We start from the raw sequence: 25399 nt of genomic DNA on the forward strand, positions 1-25399 counted from the left end.
ATACTTGGTTATCTTAAAAGGACCATAATTTGGGTTTATTTTATAATGATTATCCTGAAGTACTAGAAGGATATTCGGATGCTAGTTGGATAACCAATACAAGTGATAATAAATCCACTTCTGGTTGGATTTTTACAATTGCTGGATGAGCCTTTTCTTGGGCTTTAAAGAAATAAACATGCATAACTCACTCAACAATGGAAAGTGAGTTTATAGCAGTTGTAGCTGCATGAAAAGAAGCTGAATGACTGAGAAATTTATTATTTGATATAATGTTGTGGCCACAACCGATGCCATCTATTTCTTTGTACTGCGACAGTGAAGCTACATTGTCTAGAACTTATAATAAAGTGTATAATGGAAAGTCTAGACATATTAGCTTGAGACATGAATATGTGAAACAATTAATAACAAATGGTGTTATTAATATTATTTATGTTAAGACTAATAAGAACCTAGCAGATCTTTTAACAAAAGATCTTTTAAGAGACTTAGTTAAGGATACATCTTTTGGAATGAGATTGAAATCTTTCTTTGATAAAGTCACCAATGACGATAACCCAACTAGGTAGTCGTTATACCGCTATTCCATAGTTAAATGGGTAATAACAAGTTGTTATGTGACTAGTTTGGCATCGAAAAAATAAATAATCTCATTCAAGATATTCGGCGCAAATAGCTACGAGGTTGAGGTTGAGTATTTACTCTTAATGAAGTTCAAGTCTTATAGTAGCTAAAGACATGATTTGAAGCTTCACCTAAGTAAACACAAGAAATGGTGTCGTTTCTAACAAGATTATAGTTTAATCTTGTAAATGTTCATGAATCTAAGATAGAGCACAAGGCCGGAATAGTGCTGAATATTGGAACATAACTTTGAAATCTGGGATAGCTTATATGTGACGTATCTCAAGTATTTACTTAAGAGACAAAGTTTAATACTTAGCACACTATTCTCTTGTAAATGCTTTGAAATACACTCACTAATTAAAGGTTAAAATTGAAAGATACATTTTTGTACGTATAAGCTTATCATTAATAAATCTGAAAAAATATTACAATCTAGTGGGGATTGTAAGAGAGATTGTAACATTTTCGATTTTGGTTTGACATTCTGGAATAATACGGTTGGCCGTTTTGGAGAAAACGGCTAACCATTTAATTCCAGAGATCATGTTTTCTGTTCTACAAAAAACGGCTAACCATTCGGAGAAAACGACTAACCATTTATTCTAGAGGTTATTTGAAAGTTGACATTATGGAAGAAAATGACTCGCCGTTATTTAGAAAATGGCTAACCGTTTTCTTCCAGAGAGCGTGTTTTGGCGTCAACTGAAAAAAACGGCTAGTGGGTTTGAGGAAAAAAAAAAAGGTTGTGCATAAATGGAAATTTCAAACCAAAGAGTGTCTTTGAAGAAGTACCATTTCTAATGGTTGTAATATTTCATATAAACATTTTCTTCATTAAAATAGATACTCACATTAGATTACAAAACCATATTATTACAAATTTCATATGTGTTCATGAAATACAATCTTATTTGCTAAAGATTGTATTCAGAATTTGATTTATCTTAGGGGTAATTTGCCATTAAACTCTATAGCAAACCAAGAGTGGTGAGGGCAAATAAAACCTTAAAGGAAAGTGTATAAACACGTCTTAAATCCTAAGAAATTTTCTTTGTTCTTTGCCTCGATATTCAAAAATCCACCAACAGCTAGTAGTGGTGCTTGGCCGCTTAATCCTTATTGCACCACCACATTACCACCCTTACCCATGCATACATCGAGCACGACGTCAAACTCTAGCTCCAACGTTGTCTCGTTTGCTGCACATCCCCTATCATATTTCCATACAGCTTTCACACTATCGCGACCGTCACTGGTTGATCCAGTACAACCACCATACCACACTTTTCATGTAAAATATATCCCCTGATCTCACTACAAACAGTCAGCCCTTTGCCCCTCAAACACATCACACAAAGCCACCGCCTTTGAATCCATATTGTTTCAGCCCCCACTTATGGCCATGATGAGAATCCCACTCGTGTCACTGCCCGTACCCATTTTCACACCTCAAATCCTCTAAATCATGGCATCAACAATGCCCCCAAGCATTCCTATGCTTCTTAATTTAATTAGGCTGTCCTAAATCCTAATGCTAAATCTAGGCCGAAAAAATCATTTATTGATGTTGTGGTTGGTTCTGTAGCTCCCTTAACTCTTGTGAAGTCAGTTATGTTATATAGAGTTGAAACTGCTATCCATTTTTTTTTTTTTTGTGTTAAGGAAGCCTAGGATATGGTCGAGTTTTTTAAACTGGCTTTTGTGGGTAAGTTTTCTTTTGGTCGTCCTCCTGTAGATGTTGTTAGGAAGCTTTTTGTGTCTTTAAGAATAAAAGGAGACTCTCAGGTTTTCTTACTTGATAACAGACATATTTCGATTATATTGAAAATGAGGAATATTATTCTAGGATATGGACTTGGCAGACTTGTTACATTAATGGGAGGGGTATACATGCTTTTAAGTGGTCCTCTGAGTTTCATTGTTTAAAGGAATCCCGTATCATCTTGTTTGGGTGTCTTTTCCCTATTTACTTATGAATTTTATTCACTGTAAATTTGCTTTATTTTATATTGCTGCTACTATTGGCATTCCTCTATTGTTGATCATGGTACAGCCTCAGTTAATAGGTCTTCTATTGCTAGGGTTTTGGTGTAATATGATGTTTCCTGGCCTTTGTTGCTGCGTATTTGGATTGATGAAGGTAAGTCTGGTTTTTAAAAGAATTTTTTTAATGGGTTCTGTCTATTGTTCTTCCCGTAAACATTTGAAGTACTCGGTTGATGTTTATTATAATGCCAATCTTGGGCTCTGTATGCGCCAGCAGCTTGTTGGCCATGCTTAGGGTACATGTGTTAGAGATAACATCAAAAAGCCTATGTCTAATGTAGATGTGCAACTTAGCTTGAGCAAAATAACAGGAGCCACCTTAGGTTGTACATTTGCAGTAGATATAGGCTTTTTGCCCTTATCCTTAATATTTATACCTTAAGCTTGGCCAACAGTCTATTGAGGCTTATGGAGACCAAGATAAGGAACTTAACAACCATTAGCTGAGTGGCCCAAATGCTTACAAGAAGCATAGTAGGTAGGAATCCGTTCAAAAATAACATCCTGGTAGAAACTATAATCAACTTCACCAATCTAAATACACGGGAACAAAGGTCATGAAACATCATACTCTATCCAAAATCTAGCAACATGAGACCTGTTAAATAAGGTCGTAGCATAGTCAACAAGTAGAGGAGTACCAATAACAGCAGCAATAGAAAGTAAAGAAGATTAACAATGAATAAAATGCACAGGCAGATAGAGAAAAGATACCCAAATAGGCATGATAATGGATTTCTTTGAACAGCAAAAATCAATGGGCCACTTAAAAACCGCATATCCTTAGTATTAAAGTACCAAGTCTGCCTAAATATATCCTAGCAAAATATATTTGTTATCCAGTAAAGAAAACTAAGAGTTTCCTTTTAGCTCCAAAGATATAAAAAAAAAATCCTAATAACATCTATAAGAGGGCGATCAAAAGAAACTTACTGATAAGAGGCAATTTAAAGGGGTCAACAATATCTCAAACTTGCTTAGCAGAAAGGTAGACAATAGATTCACCTCTATGCAACAGAGTTGGCTTTACAAGAATTGAGGGAGCTGTAGAACTGGCCATAGTATCAATAAATGATTTTTCAGGCCTAAAGGCAGTATTAGGATTAAGGATAACTACCGGATAATGTACAGAAGCATAAAAAGGCTTGGGGGTATTGTTAATACCATGGTTTATAGTATCTGAGGTCGGGAAATAGATTTGGGCAGCCATATGACTGGGATTCTCATCAAGCCCACGAGTGGGGGCTGAAACAATAGGTCTTGGATTTGAAGGCAGCGGCTGTATGTGATGTGTTTCAAAGGCAAAGGGCAGACTGTTTATAGTGAGATGAAGAGATATGGGACGGTGTTTACATGAGAAGCACAGTGTGGTAGTTGTTGTGCAAATTTTATTGAACTCGCAAGCGCACGAATCTATAGTAGAATAGACTAATGGTGATGAGTGTCGATCCCACGAGGAGGTGGATTTTAATTGTGTGTAGAATTAATTTTGTAAATGGGTGGTTAGATTTGTGGTGAAAATAATTTGGATTATCCTAAAATTGGAATTGAAATTGTGAGAATAAATTGAAGAGAAATCTATTGAAATGACGTACTTGGGTATCTAGATCCGTATCAACATGCATCATGGGCTAAATAATCCTTATTAATGCCAATTAAATCATGAGGGGGGAATCCACACCTCATGAACCACGCTCTAATCAATATGGTGCTAAGGGCTTATCGTGCCAAATAATAATAACCTTGTATTAGGGGGCCGGTGAAACCAAGGCGGTACTAGACAAGATTAGTATTATTTGTCGACAAGAAGTCAAAACATCCACAAAAATTAGAGGGGAAGAGAAAGTAAATTTACCAAATAAAGCCCATGACACATGTTGAGACTTCACCTTCAACCCAAGCTTGAAAGAAAATTAGCCACTCATAATTGAACTAAGGGCAAAATGGAAATTTATTAAAATATGTAGAAAATACAAGATGGAGAAGGAATTACAGAAAATGGATCCCAAAAATAGATTCAGAGATATCAAATTAGGGGGGGAGGCCCCTTTTTTATAGATACATGGAGTAAATCATGGCCATCGGATTAAAAACAGTTTGGACGCTCAGGATTGCGCCACGTCATCAGTCAACAGTATGCGGTTTGACCATGCGGATGAACAGTAATACGGTTTGACCCTGGTTGAACAGTGACGCGGTTTGGTTGAAAATAATCTTGTGTGATGCATGTTCCGTACGCGAGATTTTTGGTCCACTAATATGCTGCCACGTCACCATCAACAGTACATAAGAATTTTAGTCCAACAGGATCGTGACACCTCATCAGTCAATGCCACATCATCAATCAATGCCACGTCATCGATCCGTCTATGTGAACAGTGTCGTGAACAGTAACGTAGACAGTACTGTACACGTGACTAATACCGTACATGTGAACAGTGCCATTTTTCATTTTATACTCCTCTTAAGGTTTTCGACCATCCTGAATTCAAAAGTGATGTTTGTTTTGCCGTCTGATCTCTCGTTTATTGTGAAATAACTATGATGCCCCTAAAATACATAAAATACTTAATTAAAATAAAACACACGGAATTAAATCAAAAGAAGGTTAAATACATAAAAGTAAGGGTGTTAGTAAAACTTGAAGTGCAAAATGATGATTTTTTTCTTTATAAATATACATTTTCTAACACTCAATAGTAGTTGTATTGGATTAACCAGCAGTTGCGGCAGCGTAGGGTTGTAAAGAAACATGATGAGGACTACATAGCAAACGAGACAACATTAGAGCTACAATTTGACGTCATGTTCGATGCATGCATGGGTAAGAGTGGCTGGCAATCAAAGGTTGGCAATATGGTGGTACACTGGGCATCAGGTAGCCAAGCAAGCAACACCATTGACAACGACTAAAAATGATGTATGTTAGAGTTTAGTTCATGCCAAATGTGTGGCAGCTAGGGTTTTGAGAAGCAACGAGCTCAGGTTTAGGGAGGTTAGTGGAGGCTGGGTGGGCTCAGGATTGGTCGGGGGGGAACGGTGGCACCTAGATGCTATTTCCCTAGTAAAAAATCCAGCAGAAACATGAAGAGCCATCTGGGTATGAGGCTGCGATCTAGGGTTTTATAAGGCATGTGTACACGGGTTGTGAGATTTCAATGGTTGAAGGCTGGTGTCGGGATGGCTCAGGGGTGATGATATGGACAGTTGAGTGGTGTCAACAGTGCTTAAAGAAGCAGTGGCAGCGTTGGAGCTGGTTTGATATAAAAGCCGCGAACTAAAGCTTGCAGGTTTTGGTTGCTATGGCTAAAGTAGAGGCTACTGATCATAGGGTTGGTTGTTGGCATGGGAAAATGATGTTTGCCTCGGGTCAAACCCCAAAAATAACTAAAACGGCGTCGTTTTGATTTTTTTTTCTTTTTTTTTATACTCCAAAATGTTGCCGTTTCTGATGGACTATTTTAAGAAGAATTAAATCTCTTCCTCTTTGTTTCTTCATTTCTTTGTTCATCTGGGAAAGTGACAGATAGAAGAGCAAGTTGGTCTTGTTCCGTTTGACCGTAAATCTCTTCGGTGCTTCGTTTCTTCGTTTCTTCAAAAAATTCATTGCTTTCCTTCCTCGACCGAGGTCCGAGCATTCGGGATCCACCACGACCAACTCACAGCCATGGTCACCGTCAATGCTGGTAGCTAAAACTTGTTCGGAAAATTAAACTCATGAAGCGGCAAAGTTCACAGCCTGAGGTAATACTTCGTTTTGTCCTCTTTAGGTTATGGCAAAATGGGGACGATTTGGTTTATCTAGGTTAGGACAGTTATGATGAAAATTTAATATCATTCCCATTTAATTAATTTTTGGCTGAATTTGGATAGTTATTGTGATTCCTGTTTTATTTAAGTGTGTTAAATTGTAATTGATTTTCGACTGAATTTGGGTACAATTTTGAATTTGCTAATGTTGAGGTTGAGGATGAATGATGATGAAAAAGAGATTTTGCTCTGGAAGATTTCGAAGAGATTTTTGATTTAAGTCAATTGCAGCTGCTCTATCTGTTATTTTCTGGGCTTATGCAGCTGCTCTCTGTCTGTTATTTCTGGGCTTATGCAGCCGAAACTTGTCTGTTATTTCTGAGCATGAGCTATTTTTTATTTGAGTCAATTGCAGCTGCTCTCTGTCTGTATTTCATGTTCTTTTTTGAATTAATGTAACGAGTGATGAGGATTAATATTATTGATGGGGGCTTCTATTTTATCTCCAGTTGTCTGTTTATAGATTGTGTGCATTTTGGTATATAGATTGTGTGCATTTTGGTATATAGATTGCGTGCATTTTGGCTTGGGTTCTTTGATAGCCTTTCTGGCATGTTGCTTGTAGTTTTCATATTAGCTGCTGGGTGGTTGCTGGCTGGTTGCTTGTAGAATTTATTGGTGACTTTGTTGAACTTTTTGAATTTTGGTCAGCTACGTGAGACATATGTAGCCTTTCTGGCATATTGGTTGTAGTTTTCACATTAGCTGCTGGGTGGTTGCTGGATAGTTACTTGTAGAATTTAGTGGTAATTTATTTTCATGTTCCAGTTTTCATGTTGCTGTTCATATGTTCCAGTTTTCATGTTGCTGTTCATATGTTCCAGTTTCCAGTTTTCATGTTCCAGTTGTCATGTTGTTCATATGTTCTAGTTTTCTTTTCTTTGAAGTCTGATTAACTGTAATTGCAATTAAAATTTGAATTGGGTAATTTCTTTGGCATTATTAAATGTAATTGTTTCCCTTTTTGGGCAATTTCTTCCCAAGGGACTATTAACCACAAATAATGTCATCCGAGTTAAGTGAGAATCGAAGCTCATTGCAAATGTGTAATGGATGCGGTAATCATATGGAGTTGTTAACGTCACGCACAACAAAAAATCCAAATCGTAAATTTTGGATTTGTAGAGGATGTAAGAACTTTCAATGGACAGAAGATCGTAAACCTAGCGAAGAGAAAATAGACTTGTTAGCGGATGAAGTTAGGAAGTTGGCCTTAGAGATCGAGTGTTTGTCCGTTAAATTTCAATTATTGCATAAAGAACTTGAGCATATGCGAGAACGTGAAGTGCAGAGGTGATTGTTGGACGACGAACTTCAAAAGAGAGAGGTACCACGATATGATTTTATTAAAATACTGATGATTGTTGTATTATGTTTTCTCTTAAAGTATTATTTTTAAGTTGTTTCAAGTTAAAGACTTGTAGACATATGTAATAGCATTTTCATGTTAAATATAAGTTTTCGAGTTGTTTGACTCTCTGGATTTAATTCACAGTCTTATGAAATTATAATTTGGCCCCAAAAATTATTCTAAAAATTATATTATGGCCCTAATCATTCTAATATTTTTCAAATGAATCCATTTCTAGCATTTTGAAAATAGACTTATTAATTCACAGTATTATGAAATTATAATTTGGCCCCAAAAATTATTCTAAAAATTATACTATGGCCCAAATCATTCTAATATTTTCCAAATGAATCCATTTCTAGCATTTTGAAAATAGACTTATGAACTCCAGAATTTCAAAAATGTTGAAATACACATACACCAAATTACATTAGTTCATTAGTTGAATAATACATAAAACATAAGCATAAGCTAACTTCGATCACATGCTTGGTTCATTAGTTGAAAACTCCCCTTGATTGGCCTCTTGGAAATTTTGTTGCGGTGCATGTTGCAAGTGTACATGATGAGCTGGACCGTAATTCATCCAATACTGGTAGTAAGGGGGGAAAAATGCATGTTGTAAGGGTGCTTGTTGTGGTTGCTGTTGTACCAAAAAAAAAGAAAAAGTTAAACACAAATTATCAAACATATGACAATGAATGGAAATAACAAATAAAAAAATATTACCATAGCCATATTGCTCTCTTGTGTTGGGATTGTAGTAGCCATCTGAGAAGATAAATCATGTATCTCCGCGTCCTAGAAGTGCAGTCAACACACATTTAAAGTATATATTAAATTAATTTAAAATGAATGTATTAAAGTATATACAATTACCTCTATAGTTGTGTTTATCGAAACGTTGTTCGATTTCTGTTTTGGCCTCTTAAATTGCTTTTGCTTTCTTTGACAAGGTGGACGACCTTTACGCTGAGTTACCACTGGATCTTGTATGTTACTACTGGATCCACCATCAATAGTTGTATCGTCACCGTCACATCGAACATTTAGAGATACATCCTTCATAACTTTCTCGATCCAACCCATAATGTTTTTATGGCTTTCTTCATTTTTGGAAGCTACCTCAGCAACATCATAAAAAATAGTGCACTCCTTTTTATATCGCTGATGTTCAATGCTCGAACTCCGTGCATCATAAATGACTTTGACTTTACTAGAGAATCTCCGCACATCTTTCCTCCATCTTCGTAGGATATACTTTTCAGGCAGTAATTGTACACGGTTACGTGACAACACTGCGATAGTGTGTCCTTATATTCAAACATTGAGCGCACACAACAAATTTCACCTTCATCTTTTTAAAAAATGACTCTAAAAGTCTTTTCTTTGCTTTTTTCATTGTTTTCAATAACTTCATATTCTGACCCCCACAACTGAAAACCTCACAATATATCTTATTCACCAGCTCCTGTTGAAATTCCTGAAACTTAGAAATAGTGTACACTTCTTCAACTTGCTTTTCCATTGCAAAACTGGTACGACATGGCAACCGTTGGCTAAAACTCCGTGCATCTGCTTGCCATTCTTTCTCAATTTTACTTTCCATTGCTTTCTCATATTTCTCCACAAATTGCTTCAAAGTTGTTTTCGAGTTAACATACCCATCAAAGAAAGCATTCATACTCTCACTACGCTAAGTGGTTGACATTCCAGCCCAAAAAGTAGTTTTCACGAATGCTGGAGCCCAACGATTTCTTTCCTCATATAAACCATTCAACCACTGATTATTTCTAAGATCATATTTATCTTACATGTCATGCCAAGATTCCTCAAATTCAACAGGAGTACGTGAATCATAAACAACAGAAAGCAATGAAACTCTAATGGCATGATATTCTGCATACCTTCCCAACTTCTCAGGCATTTTTTTCAGTATATGCCACAAACACCATCGATGCTTAGTGTTTGGAAACACAATCTGAACTGCGTTTTTCATCGCTTTATCTTAATCTGTAATGATTCCAAGGGGAGGACAACCAGACATACATGATAGCCATGTGTCAAATAACCACGTAAATGTTTATGTGTCCTCATGCGAAATCAACCCATATCCTAACAAAATTGATTGACCATGATGATTAACTCCTACAAAAGGAGAAAATTGCATGTCATACTTGTTTGTAAGGTATGTGGTATCAAATGTGACAACATCTCCAAAGTCTTTATAGGCTGCCCTGTTCCTTGGATCTGCCCAAAATACATTTTGTAACCGACCCTCCCCATCTAGGTCAATACTGAAGAAAAACCCATCGTTTTTTGTTTGCATTTTCTTAAAATACCTTTGAATTGCAACAACATCCCTTTTTCCGAGTCTTAATCGCCTCACATTATCAACATGATTTCTAGCATCTCTTTCTAAGAATGATACATTTTCAAAGCCACGAGGCTCAATAACAATCGACTTAAAACTTTAAGCCATTTTAATTCCAGCTTCTTCATTTATTTCAAGCCACTTTTTAACAAAAGGACTAATGGTACGGTTGCATCGATAATACCTACTCTTGCTCGGACTCACGACATGGTTGTGTTCAAGGATCAAATTTCCAATTACCCATTTTCCACTAATAAAATCCAAACGTCCTCCAATTTTAGCATTGCATCCAATTTTTTGGTTTGGTTGAAGCCACAAAACATTAGTGAGTTCGGCTTTTGACTTGCCGTTTCTCCTACAAGTAAATGTCACATATCTCAAACTCCCATCATCCCTTTTTCTACAAGATCTATGCATCACTGGAAACCCCTCTTGTAGGCCAAAAGCTTTATAATATTCAAACATTTCATCAGGACTATCAAAAGACATCCCAACCGTAGGCTCAACAACTTTTTCCACCATCAATTCCATATTATTCTCTTCCATTTCAGCCCCCTGTAAATCCTGCAATTCTCCAACTTCATCAACCTCCTCCACTAGTTCGAAATTATCCAATAACTGCTGCAAATTTAAATAATTCAATATCTTATAAGTTATTTATCGCAAATTCATTAAATTTTGAAACAAAATTTAAAAAACAAAATGAAACAACTCAACATTCAAATTGAAACAAGTTGATTAAGGTTGGATACGCACAGTCACATATATTAAAATGTGAAACTCTCGAGTTCAAAGAATAAAAAACGATTCAAACCAAATTAACCACGTGGATTAGACAAACTTTTTTTAGACAAATTTAAGATTAAATTGGTAACATCTTGAAAAGCAAACTAAACTTCTGCTCAAATTTCCACTTAAATCACAATTTTATCTTGTAGTTTTCTGAAAATCAAAATATAGATAATTCTTCCCACAGTTTCATTCTAACAACTCAAATAAAAAGCCCAGAAACTAGAATCAAACTTTACAGAAAGAAAAATGCACAAAAAGTCAAACAAAGCGCGTGTAGTTAAGCTTTACTTCAAAAAAATAAACTGGTAATTAACCTGATTAATACACATTATAAAAATCATGTAAGCAAAGTTTAGGGAGAGACTCAGGGGAGTGATTAATTAACAAAAATAAGAATAATAATACCAACATTTGTACAGGTCAAATAAGAATAATAATACTCAGCTCATTTCTAGTTTTAACAACTTTTTGGCAGGTTCAATGTGGTGTCAAATGCCATAGCATGCTCATACGCAGCAATCTCTCTACTTCTTTTGTGGTTAAAAAATAAATTCAATGTTACAATGTTGTAAAAACGCAGGGAAAAATTAAAAAATAATTCAAAAAATAAAATACTGCAAAGAAGACAATACCGAAAAAATAAATTCAAGCTTCGAAAATTCAAACTTTCAGGGAAAATGTTTTTGTTCTGCCGAAACTTCGCAGCTGCTGTTGGTCTTGTTCCGTCCAAACTCAACTTAGTAGTCGAAACTCAGCTTTCAAGGACAAATATCGCAGCTGCTGTTAATCACTTTCTTCAATAAATGGGTGCGTTCTGCTGTGGATGAAGCGTTCTGCTATGGATCCCGAAAGGCTACACCGCGGTCGAGGAAGGAAAGTCACGATTCTTTCAGCTTTCGAAAAGAAGAAACGAATCACGTGCATTCCCAGCTGCTGGATTCTTTCAGGGACAATGTTCGCGTTTTGGATTCTTTCAGGGACAATGATCGCATTTTGGAAATGGTAAGTGAAACGAAAATGGTAAGTCAAAACGGCAACGTTTTGGAGTCTAAAAAAAAAATTAAAACAATGTCGTTTTAGTTATTTTTAGGGTTTGACCTGGGACAAATATTAGAACTCTGTTGGCATGAAGGGGAGTCTCAGGTAGTAGTGAAGCACCATCATTCGCAGTCAGTGAAGCCATGACCGGTTGGTCAAGGAGAAGTCAAAGCCATGTTAAATTGAGGGCAGGTTTGGCATGCCTCATTATATTGTATTAGAGCCCTACATTATATTAAAATATTACAATACAATATTTGTCAGTTAAAAGATTTTGTATGAACAAAAAATTTAATACGGTCAAACCCATATAATGGAAACCTGTGAGAGAGTTGGGTTTATCCCAGATTGGATTACATATTAAAAACAAAAAAATTGAAAAGGAACTTTCATCTTTGCTTTTCTCTTCTAAACGTACCAAGCAATTTCTTCTTATCCTCTCTTCCAAATGCACGGTAGCTTTACTCTACTACCCATGAAGCAATTTTAGTCTTCTCTTCTCAATTTCCAACACATGGCATTCTTGCTCCACCACGCGCCATCTTGATTTTCGTGCAACATTATAGCCCACCACCTCACATCACGTGATAACCAGCCCCACTGCCACTGACGTATAGGGGTAGGAATGTGGGATTTGGTTCGGTTCAGGGAGAGAGTTGGGTTTATCCCAGATTGCATTACATATTAAAAACAAAAAAATTGAAAAGGAACTTCCATCTTTTCTTTTCTCTTCTAAACGTACCAAGCAATTCCTTCTGGGTCCGCTTATAATATAGCGGCTGTATCTCATACAGCCGCTTTTTATTAATTTTTTATTTGTGAATACAACCGGCCACCTAAAGTAACGGTTATACAAGGAAATATGAAGGAAAATACTAAAGGTAATTATCATAGATCTACCTTTATTTCAAGCAAATATCAAACTAATCAAATCAAACTAAAAAGCTACCGAAGACCCCCTCAACTTTGCATGAAAATATACTTTTCTATTTTTTTAATAACATGAAAATATACTTAAAATATGAGACTCCTATACTACTGGGAATAAGATTTAAGTATCAGTTAATAAAATTGATTGTAACTAATTAAATTATTTTAATATTACATTATAAATTTAACTATATTTTACGTAAAAATTTATCATAATATTTTATTAATTTTTTATAGTATAGTGTAGTTTGAATATCTAGATCCATAATTAATCATATTTATTTTCAAATAATTGGAACAATCAATCCTATAATACACAAAATGACTCAAATATCTACCTATCAATCTAAAGATAGTTTTTATCCAACTATTGGATAATTATGAAACAATTATCTTGGTGATAGTCCATTATAATTAAATGTAAAATATATTTTTTTATTAATGATAGTTGCTAATATTAATATGTTATTATATACCCTATAACGAAATATTTGTATCTTAGACAAATATAATGTTTCTAATATTCTATAAGTTTAAATAATACTCACAAACAACCTCTTGTGCAAATTAATTCATGTGAATATATATATGAAATTAATTACTTTATTTATTCCTTTATCTTTTATGGTTATATTTATTCACTATTTTCAAGTCACAACAATTTCTATAAATACTTAAAATGGACAATTACATATGTACTGTTAATTTTTTATCTATTGCTATTAGTGGTATTGTGATTAATGACCTTATAACATTAAGCTTTATTATGTTGTTAATAGCCATAATTGTTAGCCAATTTTAATTTGATTAAACTAAACTTAATTACGATACTTATTATCAGAATATGTATATATATATATGACATTGTTCTTATAATAATAATAATAATAATAATAATAATAATAATAAAGGAGATGTTTAGAGTCATACATGAGTTTAACTCACCCATTAGGGTTTAGTAATATTATTAGTAATAATTACAGTTCATATTCCCATTGTATGGTAAATGTTAGGGAAAATGTCAACAACAAAACCATGGTTTAGCAAAATGATCATAAAAAGTCCATCTTAATCTCATAATGATCGCATACACATCTTTTTGGACAATTATGCCCTTTGAATATAGTGACTAAAATATATTTCATTTGGATATAATTGTTCAAAAAAAGATCTAAACGGTAATAAGTAAATGAGTGACATATGTACTTAGAATACAAATTAGGTTATAAATATTGGGATCCTATCATTATTGTAAAGTATTAATATAATAATATCAAATTAGTTTAGGACCCAAGGGTGTAGCTAAGTAATTTTAAATTGCTTTATTTTAATTGGCTACCTAAGTTTTAATTTTGGGAGGTAAGGGGTTAAAAATGGATATAAATTTTTTTTTAAATCATGTTTTTTTTTCTAATAATATAAGTGAATGAATTATTTTTCACATAGGCGGGCAAAATTAGCACCTAAATGAAATATTTAACAAATTTTATTCTATTTTTAATATGTATCAAATTGAATTTTTATAATTTTTCCCCTAAACTATAAATACTTCATATTCTACTATTTCTTTAGAAACCCTAGCCGCTCTCACAATATCTCAGTCCTCATGCACTCAAAGCCTCACCGGCCACCAGCCGAGCTGCCATCGCTATTCCAACATGACTAAACTGCTGTCATATTGACCATGGCAAGCATAGCTACCAGGTTGATTGGAGCCGAAAACAGAGACCGCTGGAGCAGGAGGACTCGATAATCCTCAAAATGTAAAAGCAGCTATGAGTCGTCAAAAGTCAAAAGAAAGGGCTCAACAAGTATGCATTCATATGTGTTCTTTTGGCCTTGGTTAACTCAATTCCATTGGGTTACGGTGAGTCTTCATTCAACACCCTTTTCCCGTTTGCTTTTAATTTTTACTCTAAATGTTAATATATAAATATTTGGCATGTAATTGTAATCGGATGGTGGTATGGTGACGTGAAATGAAGCTTTTGGGGTGTAGACATTTGAGTAATGAGTGGTGCAGTTCTTTTCACAAAAGAAGATCTTGACATAACGGTAGTCCAAGTAGAGGTTTTGACAAATTCTTGCAGCAGATTCACAGTAAATACTCTCTCTTCGTTCCTTAATTTCACAAATACTTGCATGTTTATATGAGTTTTTAAATTTCTTTTTATCTAATTGGATAAATTGGTGATGAAATTTCAGTTAAATGTCACTGATTTTTTTAAATTGAAATTGTTTTACACAGCTGGTTTCTTTGATTGATTCCTTTGGTTACTTGTTTACACCACCAATTTAAGCTAGTTTATATGCCTTTAGATCACAAACTAGCATACCACATGATTTGGTCTTTGATCCAAAAACCTTGGATGAGGTATGGATTTTGTTTAATTGTCAATGTTTCTTGCATTGTGATTTCCTAGAGTCTGGCTTTTCAAACTGTGTGACTGAAAAGTTATTTTAGTGTTAAAAAATTAAAAAAATAATAATAATCTAAGCCATATCTTTCTTTCCATATTCTTTCGTTGCTTAGGGTCTATGAGTCATCAGAATATGAGGGGAGGCTTTTCAGGGAGATCTCCGCGCCTGACAGTCATTATTCTTATCGTAACAGACAGGTGACCTTATCCTGTTACCTACTTGTTTGACTTTTGGTTTTTGTTTTTTGATCGAGCAGCAATGCATATTGTTTCTGTGTTTATTTTTTAATTTCTTTTCTTTATATAATTCTTGGTTTTATGTTTGATCCAGCAAAATGAGTGGTGAGGGGATATTGTTGCCATTGTATTTGACTCTCTCTTTAGAAATGTTTTATTAAGATTTACTTTTGCTAATATCACTTGGGTAATGCCTTGGAAATGTTTATCAAATGTCATTACTGTCAGTTTTATGCTCATTGGCCATAGTTCTTAGTCTCTAATTAATTTGGAATATTGGGAATCTCTTTTTATGGCATATTTGTGTTTTCTTTTCTTATATCCTTGCTCTATATTTTGATGGACTAAGTATAGGGCTTTGAGTCCTTGCTCTGTATGTTGATGGATTAAGTACAGAGCTTTGAGTTTACAATTGATTATGGGTATTTTCTAAAATCTTATTACTTTGAAAAAATTGTTGGTTGGAGGAGCAAGTAAGCCCTTTTTCAATAAGGAGAGAATGTCGCTAGGCCAAGGGAAACATCCTCATCTCCAATTATCTCTACCGGCTAAAACAACTTCTCTTGATGTTATTTCAAATTCTCCCAAGGTTGAAGGGAGTAATGTGAAACAACCCAAGTGCTTTGAAGCTCCATATTCTTTCTATAGAGATTATGATCTCCATTCATCATCTACTCAGTCTGATTGTAAGAACATACATCCGGATGTGAGTAGAATTTAAATTGGAATTATTTTTTAATTTTTTTAAATGATGAATATGTTAGTATCTATGTGTCATTCAAATAACATATAAAATAATATGATTAGTCACTGAAAGCACATTTTATATCTTCTCTTTCTTGCTCATCATTTGCCTCGTTTTTATTTATTTATAAGCTTACTGGAGCTTCAACTTTTGCCGTTGCTTTCTATCGATTGCAATTTTGAATTTAATCAAATTGCACATTTCAGATGTTAAAAGCTCTAATACTTCTAATATTGGTCCTTAATTCGATCATGCTATTGAATTCTTTTTTTTTTCAAGAATTTTTATGATGCTGAGTTTGATTGTATTCTGATTTCATATTGAATCTTACAACTATTCCAACTTGAAAAGAAAAAGTAAACTATTGTACGAATATGATAAGTCTTGCCTTTTTGGCTCTTCTCTCAATTCAATTAGGGATTTACTTAATTATCGATTGACTTGAATTAAATTATGATTGAATTGGGTAAAATGAAGGTGATAAGGACATTATTTGATCATTTTTTCTGCACAAAATACTGAGGATGTTAACATTGTTTATGGGGAAGGGATTGTAAAATTGTAGATGTTGAGGTTCTATAATGTTTGTTGATTTTGCAGTGAGATTGGATGTGAAGAAGAGGATAAAGGCTGATTGAATTGAACAATGACATTATACAAGGTGCGAATTCAGAGCTGGTTGACATAGTTATGTCTCTGATTGTATTAAATTTTATCATTTAGCTATGAAAAAAGAGTTTTATCTTCATGTTATATTTATTGTCTTAGAATGGAAAAATGACAACTTTCTCAAGCTGTGAAAACTTGGTAAGGCTTCTTAAAACCAGAAAAGTGGGGATGGGTACGTGCACATATTTAGAATGACTATATGGGCAAGGGAACTTGTATGCAAAGTGAAAGTTAAAAGTCTGTTAATGGTCTCATTGCTTCTAGAATGATAAGTTCGTAATGGTGAAATGTTTAGGTTATATTGATGGGAATAAGCCCATGAAGTGATGTAGTGATGGATACTGAATTGGAAAATGGTGTTTCTGGTTCATGGAATATCTTGGAGGAAGTACAAAAAGTGATACAAGACAGCAAAGCAGACATCTTCCTAAAAATATTGAATGGCTTTGTTTGCTTTCTAGGTGTGGTTTATTTGTGTACTTTAGCTAGATGGCTTATTGATTCTGGTAATAGATTGGTTTGTTACAAATTCCTTGCTTTGAGTTGCCTTTTTTTTTTTATTGGTTTTTTCAACTATTGTGGTATTGATATTCCTACATTTCAAATGCTTTGGTAATTAGTAATCTAGTCATTTTAAAGTATTTTGGCTACTTGAACAGTGTCTGGGTATGTTGATAAATTATAAGAATTGTCGAAACTATAATAAACAAATAAACAAGGATTTATTTTGGATGCATTTTACTCGTGAATGAATCTATATGCTTACAAATTTTTGCTAGTTATTTTTAGGTGCTTAGTTTCTATTGCGTTTTGTGAGTTTTTAATACAGATGCTATTTCATAATTTATATTATTCATGCAATCATGAATCATTAGTGCTGAAATTTATTCTTGTTTTATTTGGAGGTATTCTCCTCTATCTTTATCGCCATGATCAATTTGTCGTTAAATGAAAGTAAACATAAAAGTTACCAAGAATGAGTATGCCATTTGAGAATATTTTTTATATTTTGAATATTGCTGTTAAAAAATTCATCAAAAAATATGTTGTTAAAATTAGAATGTAGTTATGTGTTTATTTTATTTTTAAGTTTCAATTTTTCTATTAATACAATATATGACTGATCTTGTCTAAGAATTTAGATCATGCATTTGAAATTTGAATATTGTTTTTTTTTCACAGCCTTTTTTTCTAAAATCATTTGGTTTTTTTTATGCAGAGGCTCATGAAATCTAAATCTCAAATTAGCAGCAGCATCTGAAGTTTAATTTTCTATGATCAAAATTAATGATGTTAAAAGTTATAAATTGATTTAATTTTGTATTAGTTTATTGATGTTAAAAGTTTTTAAAGAGTTATTTTCTCGAGTTTGTAAAATAATTTCTCAAGGGTCCAGCTATGTTGGAACAGTGGTACGGTACCACTGTTACTTTCAGTCATTGGATCTAGCTAATACAACTGTATAACTATAGATCCAATGGCTGGTTGCAACATAGTTTTGCTCATTTCTCAATAGAAGTGGTTTTACGCTCTTCTTCCTCTGCAATTTTAACTTTTTAGTAGCCCACATATCGGTTCACCATAGTCATTAACTGCTTAAGTGAAAGTCTTGTATTTGAATTTTTAATTTCATTAATTTTTAAGTATATTGGATAAAATAATAGGACATTATAATTTTATTTGTAACTAAATGCCAACAAATTTAAGAATAAAGGACCATTTGAAAAAGATAAGTTAATTAAACATGCAAAAGCTTGTTAAAAAATGTTGGTTGTTACTGTAGTGTTAGATTTTCATAATGTTGTAGTGGCTAAAATAAACTTTTAAAAATTATGTTAGCTAAGTCTTGAAAATTAAAGAACGTATTTTATAAATTGAAAATGATATGCACACTTAAAACGAAAAAGAAGGATACTCATTTTAAAAATAAAATATTTACAAATCTCATGAGGTAGGATCGCAATAATGATCGTAGTAAGAGTAAAAAAGTAAATAATAATAGTGATAAAAATTTAAGTATAATATAATATTTATAATTAATGACATAAGTTTTTGGTTACACTAATGAGAAATTAAGAAAATTAATTTGAAAAGAAAATAGAGAGGTAAAAATTTAATTTGAATTGAAACAATTTTAATTCTTGATTTATTTTAGTTCAAAGATAAATAAACATATTTAATTGAATGATAAAATGGGGCAAAATGTTTTTAAAGATCAAAAGTTAACTATAAATAAATTCAAGTTCAAAAAATTTAATGAAGTCAACTGAGCCCAGAAAAGAAAAGGAAAAAGATAATTCAACATAAATAAATTAAGAATGTTTTAATTTTTTGTTAAAAAATTATAATTATTTAAATGATAAATGAGTATAAATGTGAACAAAGGCCAAAATCTCTAATATAGGTGATCAAATTCATGATCAGATCTCCTAGAGTAATGAATAATGGTTTCAACTAAAAAACAATATTTCAACGCCTTAGATTTTGTAACTTGTAGAAATCAATTGTATAATCAAAATGTTTTAAGAATATCTTAGTAATCTAACAGGGTATAAAAACAGTGTCGGACATAAACATATACATTCTTATTATATTCTACTATAAATCTCATGAGACATGGTAGTAATAATAATAATTTTAGTAACATTATAAATAAATAATAATAGTAGAAGAAATAAAAATAAAATAATAATAATACGTATAATAACATAAATTTTTTGTTGAAGTCATGAGAAACTAAATAAACTATTTTGAAAAGAAAATAGAGTGGTAAAAGCTTTATATGAATTAAAATTTTTTAATGAAATTTTTTTAAAATATAAATGATTAGGTTAATTGAAATGATAAAATGAGCTATCCTAAAAATAAAATAAATAAGTTTCAACACAAATAGACTGAGTAAGCTTCAATTTTGTGAGTTAAAATAAACAAATATAATTAATTGAATGTCAAAATGGGCATAACGATTATAAAGATTAGAAGTTAAGTATAAATAAATTTAAGTTTAAGAAATCTCATGAAGTCAATTGATCGCAAAATGAAAAAAAAAACTTCAACACAAATAGATTAATAAATTTTTAATTTTTGTAAGTTTAAATATTATTTTTTATTTACTGTCAAAGTTTTCAAAAATTAAAGAAATTATTTTAAAAAGTAAAGAGAAAGAGGAAAATAAATGCATTAATTCATTTTAATGATAACTAAAAATAATCAATTAAAATAATTAAATGAGACTAAATTTGTATAAAAACTAAAAGCTCAATTATATATACAATAAGTTCAATAGATCTCATGAAATAATGAAAATAGATAAATAAATAAAAAAAGAGAGAGACTTAGATTATGGACCCAAAATATTGGAAAAGATTAAGGGTTGCAATAAAGATTTTTCAATATTATATGGTAAGTTGATATTTACTAAAATAGTAAGGGGTCAAACATAATTCACCTTATTAATATTATTGTTTTTCGTAACACACACAAATTTGGTATTTAACCCCAATAAATGAAATCTCATCAAGTTAATTGGAATACTAAACTCAAAACTAGTGGAATAATAATTGAAACAAATAAACCCACAAGAGAGAAAATGTAACCAAATTTAGAAACTTATTCAACCAAAAATAAAAGGATGAAAACAAATTTGGTACTTAACCCAAATAATTGGAATCTGTCAAGTTAATGAGAATATTCAACATAAAACTAGATGAATTAGACGAAATATTTGAACCAAGAAGCGAGAAAATCTAACGAAAATTAGGAACTTATCCAACGGGAAATGAAAATTTCTTGGAAAATAACTCAAAATATTGGTATTAAATGAACTTAGTAGGAATACCTAACATAAAACTAGTGGAATAATAATTTGAAACATGTGAACTTAAATATGAAAAAACTTAACCAAAATCAAGAATAAATTTAACCAAAAAAAGTTTATTTTGGTATTTAACCCAAATAAATGAAATCTTACCAAGTTAATTGGAATATTGAACACAAAACTAATGGAATAATAATTGAAACATATAAACCCACAAGGGAGAAAATGTAACCAAATTTAGGAACTTATTCAACTAAAAATAAAATTACGAAAAACAAATTTGGTACTTAACCTAAATAATTGGAATCTGTCCAAGTTAATGAGAATATTCAACATAAAACTAGAGGAATACTTAGACGAAACATTTGAACCAAGAAGCGAGAAAATCTAACGAAAATTAGGAACTCATCTAACGGGAAATGAAAATTATTTGGAATCTAACCCAAAATATTAGTAATGAACGAACTTAGTAGGAATAACTAACACAAAACTAGTGGACTAATAATTTAAAATATGTGAACCTAAATATGAAAAAACTTAACCTAAATTAGGAACTAATTTAACCAAAAAATATTTATTTCGGTATTCAACCCAAATAAATGAAATCTTACCAAGTTAATTGGAATATTGAATGCAAAACTAGTGGAATAATAATTGAAACATATAAACTTACAAGAGATAGAGTGTAACCAAATTTAGGAACTTATTCAACCAAAAATAAAATTACGAAAAATAAATTTTGTACTTAACCCAAATAATTGGAATCTGTCGAAGTTAATGGGAATATTCAACACAAAACTACAGGAATAGTTAAACGAAACATTTGAACCAATAAGCGAGAAGATATAGCGAAAATTAGGAACTCATCCAATGGGAAATGAAAATTACTTAGAATCTAATCCAAAATATTAGTATTAAACGAACTTAGTTGGAATAACTAACACAAAACTAGTGGACTAATAATTTGAAACATGTGAACCTAATATATGAAACAACTTAACCAAAATTAGGAACTAATTTAACCAAAAAATATTTATTTCGGTATTTAACCCAAATAAATGAAATCTTACCAAGTTAATTGCAATATTGAATGGAAAACTAGTGGAATAATAATTGAAACATATAAACCAAAAAGGGAGAAAGTATAACCAAATTTAGGAATTTATTCAACGAGAAATGAATTTACTTGGAATCTAACCTAAAATATTTGTATTAAACAAATTTAGTAGGAATATTATACATAAAACTAGTGGATTAAGAAGTGGAAACCGAGAAACCAATTATTGAGAAAGTTTAATGAAAATTAGGGACATGTGAAATTAATTTGAAACATCCACCTAATATATTGATATTTAACCAAAAGAATTGGAACATGATTATTTTACTCTTTTTTAACTTTCTTTTAAATTAAAAATATTTTTCTCACTAAAATTTTTTTAATGTTAATTGTTTATAAAATTGCTTTTTTTTTTACATTAAAAATAAATTTTTAAAAATTATTAGATGAACAACCAGTAAAATACCGGTTGTTCAAGTTTTTTTTCACTGTTGAAGTAGCTGTATTACATATAACGCCGTACTATATGATGACTCTATTGGAATACACTTAAAAGAGTAGGAATATGTAACAAAAAAATTTTGGAAATAAAGTGGGAATTAATTAACAAAAAGTAGGAATATAAAAAATGAACTTGAAATATCTACTCAAAATATTAGAATTCAATACAAAGAGTGGGAATATAGAACTAAAAAATGGAGGGAAAATGAGTGGAAGAGCAAAACCTAAAATTTGGAATAACTTGATAAAAATTTGATAAATTCCAATGAAAAGTAGAGATTTGAAAAATGAACTTGAAACATTTACATAAATGTTGGAATTCAATAAAAAGAGTAGGAATATAGTACCGTGGAAAAAAGAGTTGAATAAGTTAACCCAATATTTGGAACAACTTATAAAGAATGTGATGAATTCCAATGAGAAGTATGGATCTTAAAAATGAACTTGAATTATTAACCCAAAATATTGGAATTTAGTAAATAAAGGTAAGAATATATAACCAAAAAGTGGTGGTAATAACAGTTGAAGAGTTTAACCCAAAAGTTATAAGTATCTACCAATAATATGATAAATTCCAACAGTAAATAAGGATCTTAAAAATAAACTTGAAACATCCACATAAAATATTGAAATTTAATTAAAAAAGTAAGAATAAAGAACCAAAAAGTGGTGGAAAAAAGAGTTGAAAAGCTTGATCTAAAATTTGAAAAAACTTATCAACAATCTGATAAAGTCGAACATTAAGTAGGAATTTAAAAAATAATCTTGAAACATCCATGCAAAATGTTGAAATTCAATTAAAAGAGAAGGAATATAGACTCAATAAATGGTAGGAAAAAGAGTGGACACTCCCAACCTAGAAGTTGAAATAACTGGACAAAAATTTGATAAATTCTAATGAAAAGTAGAGAACCAAAAAATAAAGTTGAGACATTCACCCAAATATTGGAATTCAATGAAAAAAAGTAGGAATATAAAACCAAAAAGTGGTAGGAACAACAATTGAAGAGCTTAACCCAAAAATTGTAAGTACATACCGATAATTTGATAAATTTCAACAATAAATAGGATCTAAAAAATGAACTTGAAATATCAACATAAAATGTTAGAATTCAATGAAAAGAGTAGGAACATAAAACCAAAAAGTGGTGGGAAAAAAAAGCTGAAGAACTTAACCTAAAATTCGAAAAGAGTTACTAAGAATCTGATAAATCCAACAATACGTGGATCAAAAGATAAACTAGAAACATTTATGAAAAATATTGGAACTAAATAAAAAGAGTATAAATATATAACCAAAAAATGGTGGAAACAAGAGTTGAATATCATAACCTAAAAGTTTGAAAGACTTAACAAGAATATGATAAAGTTTAACAATAAGTCGAGATCTAAAAAATGAACTTGAAATATCCAAGCAAAATGTTAGAATTCAATGAAAAGCGTTGGAATACAGAACCAAAAAGTGATGGAAACAAGAGTGGAAGAAGTTAACCCATAAATTGAAATAACTTACCAATAATTTGATAAATTTAAACGCGAAGTAGGGATCTAAAAAGTAAATTTAATATATTTACCCAAAATATTGGAATTCAATAATAAGAGCAGGAATATTGAACAAAAAGTGGTAGAAGAATAAGTTGGAATAACTTAGTAATAACTAGATAAAGTCTAACAGGATATAGAGATATAAAAAATAAAATTGAAATATCAACCTAGAAATTTGGAATTTAATGAAAAGAGTGGAAATATAGAACTAATAACTGGTGGAAAAATGAGTTGAAACAACTTACCAAGAATTTGATAAATCTAACAGAAAGTAGAGATCTATAAATTGAACTCGAAATATCCAAACAAAATGTTGGAATTTAATAAAAAGAGTAGGAATATAGAACTAAAAAGTGGTGGGAACAAGAGTTGAAGAAATTAGCCCAAAAGTTGAAATAATTTACCAAGAATTTAATAAATTCAAATGAGAAGTAGGGATCTAAAAACTAGACTTGATATATTTACCCAAAATATTGGAATTCAATAAAAATAGTAGAAATATAGAAATAAAAAGTGGCGGAAAAATAAATCGGAACAATTTACCAAAAAATAGATAAAGTGTAACAGATTGTAGAGATATAAAAATAAACTTGAAATATCTACTTAAAAAGTTGGAAGTTATTAAAATGAGTAGAAATATAGAACCAAAAACTAGTGGGAAAATGAGTTAGAACAATGTACCAAAATTTTGATAAATCATCAAGAAAAATAGGGATTTGAAAAGTAAACTTGAAACACGTATTATAAATATTAGAATGTGACAAAATAAGTACGAATATAACCATTTTTTGACATATTTATAGTTTTTTATATTTTTTTGTACTATTTATAAATTTAAAATTATCACAAGTTTTTTCCTCATTTAATTACAATTTTATTTTATTTTTTAAATTTTTAATAATTTTTTTCACATTAAAAACAAATCAAAATGTAATTTTTATTATATTAACCGGTTAAAGACCGGTTGTACCGGTTGCATGCCAACGCTGTATGAGATACAGCGCTGCATGGTAGGTTGACTCATTTCTTCTTATCCTCTCTTCCAAATGCACGGTAGCTTTACTTAGGGATGGCAAAATAACCCGGACCCGGACGAATCCGGATAATCCGGGCCGGGTTAAACCCGCACCGGAATATAAAAAAATCCGGGTCCGGAATAAATTTTAATAACCCGGATATATTCGGGTCCGGGTCCGGGTTTAGGTTAACCCGGACATCCGGAACCCGGACCCAGATATTTAATTTTAATATTATTTTTTTAATTAATTTTATTGATTAATCTAAATGTATTATTGTTTAGAAATGTATTAATTTTTTATTTTTAGAATTTTAGAAATTAATATTGATTCATTGATCCGGGTTCAAAACCTGGAATCTGGAAACCCGAATTTTTCCGGGTTGAACCCATATCCAGACCCGAGTGAAAAAAATCCGAAT

At 31.6% G+C, this 25399-nt stretch overlaps 2 protein-coding genes and 1 long non-coding RNA gene across 7 annotated transcripts; 1 reads left to right on the forward strand and 2 right to left on the reverse strand.

The window, feature by feature from the left end:
- Nucleotides 1-8318: 8318 nt before the first annotated feature.
- On the reverse strand, nt 8319-9521 carry LOC127900317 (protein FAR-RED IMPAIRED RESPONSE 1-like). Its single transcript, XM_052434949.1, has 4 exons — nt 9266-9521; nt 8717-9135; nt 8567-8638; nt 8319-8480 (listed from the first exon to the last, which is right to left on the reverse strand). The coding sequence occupies exons 1-4, from the start codon at nt 9519-9521 to the stop codon at nt 8319-8321; spliced, it is 909 nt and encodes a 302-aa protein (XP_052290909.1).
- A 399-nt stretch (nt 9522-9920) lies between these two features.
- On the reverse strand, nt 9921-12186 carry LOC107175738 (protein FAR1-RELATED SEQUENCE 12-like). Its single transcript, XM_015527470.1, has 3 exons — nt 12121-12186; nt 10400-10832; nt 9921-10255 (listed from the first exon to the last, which is right to left on the reverse strand). Exons 1-3 carry the CDS (start codon nt 12184-12186, stop codon nt 9921-9923), a joined length of 834 nt encoding a protein of 277 aa, XP_015382956.1.
- A 2339-nt stretch (nt 12187-14525) lies between these two features.
- Nucleotides 14526-18576, forward strand: LOC112496735 (uncharacterized). Of its 5 annotated transcripts, none has more exons than XR_008052581.1 (5): nt 14526-14838; nt 14957-15071; nt 15505-16334; nt 16974-17503; nt 18262-18576. It is a non-coding gene; the product is annotated as an uncharacterized LOC112496735 (long non-coding RNA). The 5 variants fall into 5 exon arrangements; XR_008052580.1 differs by having other exon boundaries at nt 16974-17034; XR_008052579.1 differs by having other exon boundaries at nt 15505-15589; nt 16974-17034.
- The last annotated feature ends 6823 nt before the right edge of the window (nt 18577-25399 follow it).

Source organism: Citrus sinensis, chromosome 2, assembly GCF_022201045.2.
Source record: "Citrus sinensis cultivar Valencia sweet orange chromosome 2, DVS_A1.0, whole genome shotgun sequence".
NCBI classification, from domain to species: Eukaryota; Viridiplantae; Streptophyta; class Magnoliopsida; order Sapindales; family Rutaceae; genus Citrus; species Citrus sinensis.